The sequence below is a fragment of the Babylonia areolata genome, chromosome 11 (assembly GCF_041734735.1).
Source record: "Babylonia areolata isolate BAREFJ2019XMU chromosome 11, ASM4173473v1, whole genome shotgun sequence".
Lineage (NCBI taxonomy): Eukaryota > Metazoa > Mollusca > Gastropoda > Neogastropoda > Buccinidae > Babylonia > Babylonia areolata.
This window is the reverse complement of record NC_134886.1, coordinates 8,947,788-8,958,916: the sequence shown is the minus strand read 5'-3', so window position 1 is coordinate 8,958,916 and position 11,129 is coordinate 8,947,788. Positions and strand designations below refer to the sequence as shown.

At 37.6% G+C, this 11,129-nt stretch overlaps 1 protein-coding gene across 4 annotated transcripts in view; it reads right to left on the bottom strand.

Annotated features, from left to right (window-relative positions):
- Nucleotides 1-3,824: 3,824 nt before the first annotated feature.
- LOC143287494 (malonyl-[acyl-carrier protein] O-methyltransferase-like) overlaps nt 3,825-11,129 on the bottom strand; it is a 102,339-nt gene continuing 95,034 nt past the window's right edge. For all 4 annotated transcript variants that reach the window (XM_076595521.1, XM_076595518.1, XM_076595519.1 and 1 more), the window contains exons 2-7: nt 11,111-11,129; nt 9,826-9,979; nt 9,291-9,419; nt 8,063-8,201; nt 7,083-7,175; nt 3,825-4,880 (exon numbers count right to left, since the gene is read on the bottom strand). The exon at nt 11,111-11,129 is cut by the window's right edge and continues 103 nt beyond it. In XM_076595521.1, coding sequence (XP_076451636.1) covers nt 4,696-4,880; nt 7,083-7,175; nt 8,063-8,201; nt 9,291-9,419; nt 9,826-9,966 — 687 coding nt within the window. In that variant the 5' untranslated portion in view covers nt 9,967-9,979; nt 11,111-11,129 and the 3' untranslated portion in view covers nt 3,825-4,695. The remainder of the gene's footprint in view (nt 4,881-7,082; nt 7,176-8,062; nt 8,202-9,290; nt 9,420-9,825; nt 9,980-11,110) is intronic.

Genomic DNA, 11,129 nt, shown 5'->3' with positions numbered 1-11,129 from the left:
GGAACCCCCCCCCCCCCCCCCCCCCCCCCCAAAAAAAAAAAAAAAACAACAAAAAACAACAACAACAACAACAAACAAACAGTAAATCTATTTGATCAGGATTTTTGTTGATGTTTATATTCCTAAAAGCATGTAGTCTGCTTCATCTGATGTAACACTACCTTCCAGTTCAGTTCTTTTTTTTTTTTCTTTTTCTTTTTTTAACGTAATGGTTATATAGTCTGTCGGATGATCAGTAATTGGTAATACGTACCCCAGCAAGGGAAGGATCGGGAAGGGATTTTTCATAGTGATTTTCTTTTTTTTTTTTTTTCTGGCGGTATTGCTAGAGGCAGTGAATATACAATAGCTAGATGTGAACATAGAAATTTATTGAAGAGAAAAGAAAAGCAGTTTAATAATTTATTACTTAATAAACTTGAGTCTACAATCAGAAATCAGAAAGAGTTTTTGGATACGATTTATAAAGCTTCATTTAAAAGAAAACAGCCAAGAAATAATATCTCTATTGACAACTGGTTTCGTCATTTTAAATCGTTATTAGAAAAAGCAGAAACTGATGTTAATCATCATGAAATACTTCAAGATAATGATGTTGATGAGTACATGAATCGTCCAATTTCTGTTGAAGTTTTTGTTTGCATTCAGAAAACTTAAAAATCGTAAGGCTGCCGGTCCTGATGGTATAATTAGTGAACTTTATAAACCATTCATGCGAACAGGTCATTCAGTTTTCCTAAGACTATTTAATGTTTTATTTGATAAAGGTGTTTATCCTAAATGCTGGTCGGAATCTTTTGTTTTGCCATTATTCAAGAAAGGTGATGCTAATAATCCTAGTAATTATAGGGGTATTTCCCTTAGCGATATTAGCAGTAAATTTTACAGTACGATTATTTATAGCAGATTGCAAGAATGGGTAAAGGAACATAATATCAAAGGTGAATATCAAGCTGGGTTCAAAAAGGACTATTCAACGATGGATCATATATTCACTTTGTTAGCTTTGGTACAGAAACAAATTTCTCTCAATCGCAAATTGTATGTGGCTTTTATAGACTTTGAAAAGGCATTTGACGCTGTAAAACGAAGTCTTTTATGGCCTATTTAAAAAAAAAAATTTTAGTAGAAAATGGTGTCAGGGGTAAATTATTCGAGTATATTAAGGTTATGTATAACAATGTAACATGTAGGATTAAGTGTGGCGCTAAACTAACAGATTCTATTGATTGTTCAACTGAATTTAAACAAGGAGATATTATTTGATCTTTTTATTAACGAACTGGCTTTAGAAGTAATAAACAATGGAAGACACGGTACCAAGTTTTCTTTTTATGCTTTTGAACTATTTATCCTTTTGGCAGACGATATTGTTTTGTTGTCTGAAACTCCCATTGGTTTATAAACACAGCTGAATAACTGACAACATACTGCATCAACACTTCAATTAAAAGTGAATATGAACAAAAGTAACATTATTGTTTTTCGAAAAGGTGGATATTTAGGCGTGATGGAAAGTTGGATATACGATAACGTTACAATGCCTGTAGTCAATGTGTACAAGTACCTCGGGATATTACTAACAACACGTTAAGTTTTGTTTCCATCTTGCAAAGATCTTGCCAGCAGGGGGAAAAATGCTTTATAGTGCATTATGAAAAACATATCATCCTTAAACAGTATTTCTTTGAAATTATTTATAAACATATTTCACACACAAGTGCAGACTGTCGTACAGTATTGTTTTGAAATATGAGGGTTAAACAAAGCTGCTGTAAATTGTGAATCTGTACATTTATTTGTGTTAAAGAACTTTCTGGGTGTTGATATCTGTACACCCAATGATCTGATATATGGTGAAACTGACATATATCTAATATATAAAAATTCTGTTGTTAATCGTATTCGTTATTGGTTTGACTTGTTACAGATAGAAGAGTCGGTTACCTCGTAGAGCCTATAAGATTTTACATGAGTTAGACTCTAGAGGAAAGAAGAATCGGGTTTCTGTTGTGCTTAATTGATTGTTTGAATATGGTTTTGGTGATTATTGGTAAACCAGGGTGTTGGTAGTGTAAATGTATTTATAAAGAGAGTGATGTTCGGAATTTGTCTATTTTCTTGTACAATGCATTTAAATTAAGAGATATTGTATTGTTTTGATATGATTTAAACATAGATTTTGTTTGATGTGACTGTTGATATGTATGCATAACATTTTGGTATGGCTCTGATGTGCTTGTATGTTTATGTACACCCCTTCATGAGGGGCTATAGCCTATAATGAATAAAGTGTTCGCATTCACATTCGCATTCTCTCTCTCTCTCTCTTAGCATACGCATTTTGTATCGTGTCACATCATAACGTATCGTGTCGTATATACAAGCACCCTTCTGTATCATTAATTCTTCCGGACCAAAAAGACAGCTGTGTTATAATGTCTGTTTGAAGTTCGGACCAAGGAGACAGCTGTGTTATGATGTTTGAAGTTCGGACCAAGGAGACAGCTGTGTTATGATGTCTGTTTGAAGTTCGGACCAAAGAGACAGCTGTGTTATGATGTTTGAAGTTCGGACCAAAGAGACAGCTGTGTTATGATGTTTGAAGTTCGGACCAAGGAGACAGCTGTGTTATGATGTCTGTTTGAAGTTCGGACCAAAGAGACAGCTGTGTTATGATGTCTGTTTGAAGTTCGGACCAAAGAGACAGCTGTGTTATGATGTTTGAAGTTCGGACCAAAGAGACAGCTGTGTTATGATGTTTGAAGTTCGGACCAAGGAGACAGCTGTGTTATGATGTCTGTTTGAAGTTCGGACCAAAGAGACAGCTGTGTTATGATGTCTGTTTGAAGTTCGGACCAAAGAGACAGCTGTGTTATGATGTCTGTTTGAAGTTCGGACCAAAGAGACAGCTGTGTTATGATGTTTGAAGTTCGGACCAAAGAGACAGCTGTGTTATGATGTTTGCTTGAAGTTTGTGTAAAAATATATATGTAACCAAGCGCTCTGCTTGCTTCAAAAACTGTTTCCCGCACAAGCTGTATTAGGAGACGACGTCAGTTTTTGCAACAACCCACTGGATTTCAACTGCTGGCACAGAATGTGTGACGCCATTCCCGGTTTAAACGCAAAGCCGCTTACATCATTTTTTCCTCCTCGCCAGACCGCCCCCTCACTGCTCGACCAGTGTCCTGGTACGCTTTTGGCTGAGCTGGAATCTGTGTTTCTGCTCCACCATATTTAATTAGTATCTCTTTTGTCAGATCAGTAAACTACAAGTATTATATACAGGCAGAATCATTGCAATTCCATCTTTAAATCTATTCCATTTATGTTTGCCTACGACAACTCCGGCTTCATTCTAATCAAATGCAGGGTGACACGATCCAGCACTGGCTGTGATGTATTGACTGCGCCAGTGCTACATTATGATGTTGCCCTTAATTAAGGACATTTTAATATCAGTGCTACGATATTCCGATGAGTCATTCGGATGAGACGATAAACCGAGGTACCGTGTGCAGCATGCGGGAATGCTATGAAAACAAAGATGACCGAACTGCAAGTTTCAACACACACACACACACACACGCACGCGCGCGCACGCACACTCGCACATATGCACACACACACACACACACACACACACACACACGCATACACACACATATATACACATACATACATGCAGACATGAACTCGTTCGTATACAGAAGCGGTTGATCAACGTGTGTGATATTAACAAACTTTATTGTTTCAACATATGAAATATTTACAAGGGATATATATAGATATATGTATACATGTACGTATATATATATATATATATATATATATATATATATAAGCCCCAGCAAATCCAACCGCGATATGATTTAAAGAAAATCGTGAAAAGAAGCCTTTTTGTACACTATTTATAACAAATATGTACAGTTTATATCGTGTACCCAGTATTGCACACAATATTATCCCTGTAACGTAGTCCATGTACTATCGTGTTTCGAAAGAAAAAGAAATTATTCCATCACCAGATTGATAATGACAAAACAGTAATATACAAAGAAACGCAAAACCAAACTGAAAGAAAAAGAAGGAAAAAGGTAGCCTTTAAGATTAGGGTGGACATGAAAAAAAAAAAAAAAAAAAAAGCAGAAAAAAGCCACGACTGTCAATGATCCAAGCGCAGGATATTACACTGGAAAGTCATATATCAGTCTTTCTGTCTTTCGTTTTTTCCCCCTCCCACCACCCCCTTCTTAACTTTTTAATGATGCGTAGACAACAACATGATCGTATCAGCACTGACGATGGAGGTTGCAGGGGTTGCTTCCCCCTTAGCTTTTTTTTCCCCACTCATATCTGACAAACCTGATCAACTACCTTTTCCCCATCTCATCCCCTTCAGACACACACACACATGCACACATGTACTCGTATGTATCTATCTCTTTGTCTCTGACTGACTGTCACTCTCTCTCTCTCTCTGTGTTGAGGGGAGTAATTGAGTGGTCAATCCTTTCATGGGATCTTCAACATCCCAACGTATATTCAGTAATAAAAGACCAAATATACAAATTCCCTAACATCCCCCTTTCTTCGAAAAGCTGTAACATGTTTGCATTTGCTCCACAGCCAAGCATGAGACAAGATCTGCTTTCTTACAACCACAACAGTTCATCGCGAGCCAGCACGGCGTTACAAGACTTGGTGGATCAGCCGCATGCCCTCGTGGTGGTAGAAGTGGTTGGGGTACCTGTGTTCGCTGACCAGAGTCCACTTGCCTTCATTCACCAGTCGGTTCAGGTGCGTCTCCCAGCGGCCGTTGTACTCTGCCATCGTTTGCAGGTACTCCGCCCGCATACAGTTAATAATGTAGCCACCTGAGTTAAAAAACAAACATAAAAACTTCGTGTAGCTATCTGAGTTATGAAAACATACAAAATACATCACCTGGGTTAAAAACAAACAAAAACAAATTTGTGCAGCCACCCGAGTTATAAAAACAAACAAAAAAATTCGTGTAGTGACCTCAGTTAAAAATAAACAAAAATACTTCGTGTAGCCACCTTGGTTAAAAACAAATAAAAACAACTTCGTGTAGCCACCTGAGTTATAAAAACAAAAAAAGTTCGTGTAGCTACATGAGTTCAAAACAAACCAATCAATTATTCCAGTTTTACAAGGATGATATGAAATTATATGGGTTGGTTCCCTATGATTTAGCTACTTGGGAAACTCATTTAAAGATCTGAAATAATGATATAAAATCATGTCTTTATTGGCAGGTGCTCTGGCAGGTTTATAAATGCTTTAATGGCTCAACTTATTTTCAGTTAATATTGAATATTTGATGGTTAAGACAGAAAAACCCCCAAAGAAGTTAAAAACAGCAAACCAATTTTTTTCTATTGTGTTTTTATGAAGCGAACTGGAACAAAAACACTGGTGAGAGTAAGATATTATGGAGCAGGCTCTGTGAGAGTTTTATTTCTACTTTTTTTTTGTTCCCATGTACTAGCTTTTTACGATTATCTTTCCCTGATTGCGTGATGGATTGTGCAGATGTAAACGTTAATGCACTGATTAAAGACTTAACTCGTCGACGCTCGTTTCTGTACTGATCGGGTGACTGTGTTGATGAATGAATATATATATATATATATATATATATATATATATATATATATATATATATATATATGTGTGTGTGTGTGTGTGTGTGTGTGTGTGTGCGTGTGCATGTGAATGACATTCAGTCGTGTCCGACTATGACCATCAGAACAGCAGAAGAGACAGCTGCTGTCTCGACTATTTGGGCTAGAATTTAATTGTAGTGGAGAGTGTCTTATGCTCAAGTTACATCCCTGCTCTCTCGGCCAAGAGGACAGTCGGCATTGGGATGGTTCCCAAAGGCCAGCTAGCTCCCAAGGCTGCAGCACTAACAACCAGTGGAAACTTGCCTCCAAGTTCAAGAGTCATAGTCCTTAAAAAAGTCTAATCTGTAAATTATTTCCCATTGCAATGGATAAACCATTAGACAATACAGCTCTCACTTTGCTGTTGGCCCAACTGTAAATTTATGTCAATATGTGATATAAGCTGAGTGTTGGGCCTTGATGAATTTTTTTTTGTCATTGTGGATACGGCAAACTTTTTTTTTGCCGAGCACAACATTTATCATTCAAATTTCAAGTTTTAATTATCCTTTCACTCCTATTGGAGTATGGAGGATTACTGCAAAATATTTTTTTCATGCCCAGAACAAACTTTTCCAAATACACAACAATGTCAACAAATTTTCGTTGTTTAGCAAACCATTCTGATAATGTAATGAAAATGGTGAAAGCAAATAATGAAACAAAAGTTCATTTCGGAGAGAGAGAGAGAGAGAGAGAGAGTTCAAAATATCGTAATGTCTGACCTCTGGCCCATAACATAATTGACAGACCACACACACACACACACATCCTCCCCCCCCCCCAATACCCCCCGCCCCCCCCCCCCCCCCCCCCCCCCCCCCCACTCACACACATTGCCACGTCGGTACATCTGTTTCACCTGTTGTCACCCACCACTCTCTCCCGTCAATCCACCCACATCGCTCCAAGCAATTTCTCTCTCTCTCTCTCTCTCCAATGAATGTTTTAGTTGTAAAGCTGTCCTGTTTTATTCACAAAGCAATGAATGTGCGGATGCAAGCTACCAAAATGTATACATTCCCCTGTACTCAGAACACGTAATCACTATTGTTATGGGCCAGAGGCCAGACATTAAGATATTTTACTCTCTCTCTCTCTCTCTCTCTCTCTCTCTCTCTCTCAAAGGAACTTTGTTTTGTTTCATTATTTGCTTCCGCCATTTCATTAGTTTATCATAATGGTTTGCTAAACAATGAAAATTGTCGACACATTCATCCATGTCATAAGGACTTCATGGCTATTGATATCACAGTGTCAAAGCAGGAAAGGGTCTCATATATATATATATATATATATATATATATATATAATTATGTACACACCACATACACACACACACACACACACACACACACACACACACATATATATATATATAATTACCTGGCTTGACGATCCTGATGGCCTCTTTGAAAGCCTCCACCTGTATGGCCCCAGGGGAGCAGACCCCACACATCAGAAGCACGTCATATGTGTCTGCACACGTTAAATATTGCTTTCAATGATATTTCATTCAAAGCGGCATGTCGCAATACTAATGGGAGCAAATAATTGGTTTTGACTGCACTCGTTAAAGATTGCTCTCAATGATATTTCATTCAAAGCGTGTCGCAGTACTAACAGAAGCAAACGATTGTTTTGACTGCCCACGTTAAAGAATGCTTTCAATATCATTTCATTCAAAGCTTGTCACAAAGTAACAAACAAGCGACTGGTTTTGACTGCACACGTTACAGATTAGTTTCAATGATATTTCAATTTCATTCAAAGTGTGTCGCAATACGAACAGAAGCAAATGATTGGTTTTCAACTAAACTATAGCATACAGATAGTATTACACATCAAAAAGACTAACCTAACGAATTATACGAATAAGTTCACACACACACACACACACACACACACACACACACACACACACACACACACACATTCAAACACACGCACGTTAACGATCCTGAAATTCCGTGTCACCATTATGGAAACACGCAGCTACACAACTTGCACACCCTGTAAACGCAGTACGGCTGCCATGGTAGAAGGCTAACATGATCATACACCGAAAACTCCACTCATTCATTTGAATGATTGATGGAGGTGCAGCAAACGACTTACAAGAAGAAGAAGCAGGAGAAGGAGGAGGAGAAGGAGGAGAAGAAGGTGGAGGAGGAGAAGAAGGAGGAGGAGGAGGAAGAGAAGAGAAGAAGAAAAAGAAGAAGGAGGAGGAGGAGAAGGAGGAAGAGAAGAAGAAAAAGGAGGAGAAGGAGGAAGAGGAGAAGAAGAAGAAGGATGAGAAGGAGGAGAAGAAAAAGGAGGAGGAGGAGGGGGAGGAGGAGGAGGAGGAGGAGGAACCATATGCCTACCGTTTTCAATGTCGTCAATGGGGTCCTGAGTGAAGAAGCTGCAGATATAACGGCGGTAGACCTTCCTCTCCGCAGACACTTTAAGCATCTCTGTTGATGGGTCCAGAGCATCCAGGGTGTGAAACCCTTCGTCATACAGCTGGACAGTCACACCGGAAATGAGGTGATGAATTGACAGATACGTTAGATGGTTGGTTTGTTGTGTAATTGAACGTTACCATTTGTTCTTGTGGCATGATTGTGGACAAGAAGTTGTGCAGAGCTAGTGCAGTATGTATACCACTAGGAGAAACCGAAATACTGAGTATCAGTAAACGAATAAATCAATAAATGAATAAATCAATGATAAATAAATCCATGAATAAATAAACAAAATGAAATAAAAACCACACAAAACTAAAAACACCCACAAAGAAAAACATTAGGCTAGGAGATGAAAGGATTAAACTACAATAGAGAGATGCAACTCTTTCCATTCACAACGTGCACAACTTCAAATCAACGCTGCTTCTGCTACTGATTCAGCTAGCACACAAGTATACCTAAATGAAACAACAAGAACCGAACAAACAAGAAAAAAAGTATCAAAATAACACCTTCGTGCAAAGATCAATCTGAATTATAGAGACATTTGGATGCTTTGATCATGTGAGGTAAGCATGAACTCCAGTCTGGATGATGGAGAAACTTGTTGGGTTTTTTTACCACTGAGTAAAACGTGATGTAAACGGGAGACCAGTCTGGATTATGGACCTATTTTGGTGTTTTTAATGGATAAAAGGTGATGTAAACTGAGGCCAGTCTAGATTATGTTGACATTTTAATGTTTTTAACCACTGGATAAAATGTGAGGTAAGCATGAGGCCAGTCTGAATGAATAATGAAGACATTTGGATGTTTTTAACTACTGATAAAACGTGATGTAAACTGAGGCCAACCCGAATAATGAAGACAGTAAATGTTTTTAACCACTGGATAAAACGCGATGTAAACACGAGGCCATTCTGGATTATGAATGTAATCATTTGGATATTTTTAACTCCTGGATAAAACGTGATGTAAGCATGAAGCCATTCTGAATAATGAAGTTGTTTTGGACGTTTTTAACCACAGATAAAACACGATGTAAACTGAGGCCAGTCTGGATTAATGATGACATTTTTCATGTTTTCTAACCACTGGAGAACACGTGATGTAACGCGATAACAGCAAGGGACAGAACCCTTACCTTCTGTCCAACAATCCCTGTTCCAGACCCTACATCCAGGATGCTGACGTCACGCCGAGAGGGAAAGAGTTCCAGCATCGCCGCCATGATCTGATCATACGAGTTGAAGTAGTTCGCATCCGCATGCAGCTGGGACACACAGAAAACCATAGAAACGGTGTTACATTGTCGGAAGAAATGAGGAAATGAAATGGATGGTTAAAAAATTAATAGAAAAAAAAAAGAATCAAACGTGTGCTTTGGAAGTATGCAGGCATATATAATAATAGTGACAACAACATTAACAAGAACAACAACAACAATACTATTAAAAATGATAGTGATAATAATAATAATTATGGTGATGATGAATATGATAATGATAATGATAATAATAATGATGACAATAATAATAATTTCTACTACAATTAACTTCACAGGTCTTGCTAAGTAAGTATCATTAGTAGCATTGATATTATGGTGTTTATCTTTATTACTAATAAACTACTAGAAGTAGTAGCAGTAATAGTACTTTCTAAAAGAAACATTATTTCACCTGGTCATACGTTCCAAGAGCAGCCCACTTGTTGTAAAGAGCTTGGGACTCGTCAATGGTGATACCAGGACGATAGATCATCTGACTGAATGCCTTCATGTCGTAGAAATGTTCATCTTGGTTGTTGTTCACTGTGTCCATTTTGGAGATTGGACTGCACATAAATATGGCAATGCTGCCATTATTAGCAGTTCTTTGAATACTGGATGCATTAACGAAATATATGTTGCACTCAGTTTCGTGCCATCTGTCACGAAAAAATTATGTTAAAAAAAGACTGGGAAAAAAAGAAAAAAAACCAAAAACAAACTGAACACACTCCATAGATTGTTTATACATCTGTGCGAATGTTGACCAAATGTCATGATTCTGCAAATTTTCATTGATGTTCTCTAAAGATATATACTTTCTACTATTTTCTCAAAAAGTGAAGAACTCTTTAAATAAAAATTTCCTTGGATCCAGATCAGATCCATCAGATTACACCTAAACTGACACTTTTACAAAATACCAGGAAAATCTGCATACAGTTTTGTGTTCAGATATACAAACAAAACCGGCATTTAAGACAAAGCGAGTGCCAGTGATTTTATTTAATATGTAGCTGGAATGAGCCTACACAAACAGGTCAAACTTAAGAGAACAAAATTATACATGTATATATATATATATATATATGTGTGTGTGTGTGTGTGTGTATGTGTGTGAGTGAGTGACAGGTCAGGTTAAGGTATCATAGTCTGAGATAGCAGAATAGAACACAAACAGTAACTGATGTTCTTTTCAGAAAGCTAATAGAGCACAACTTCAGTTGTTGCTGTTCAACACTTCAAACACAGTGTCATCGCTTAGAATCGACACGTTATTCTAAAGGGCCTATAATGAGCCTGTTTATTAGACGCTACATTTTGTTTTACTTTGCCGCTGTCATTATACAAATTATATACACCCAGCAGACAACAAACGTTCGTTTATCTTACAGAACTTCATAAATTCAGACAAAAAAATCAATGTCAAATATGTTTTATTCCAAAGTCCCATTTGTGACAGGCACATGGAAAATACAAGGAAGAATTGGTAGCAAAGGCGTATGATCGCTAAAGTAAGCATGGCATAAACTAAGTGAAGAAATCAGATTCCTTACAGAACGCAAAACTAAACATGACAAACTAAATAGATGGTATAGATCCCTTACAGAAAACCTTATGGTAAAAGGGTAACTGAATGAACACAGTTTCCAACAATGACCAACGCACAAGCTCATAGATGAAGAAGACAGACTAACCTGTAGGTTTCTGTAGCGG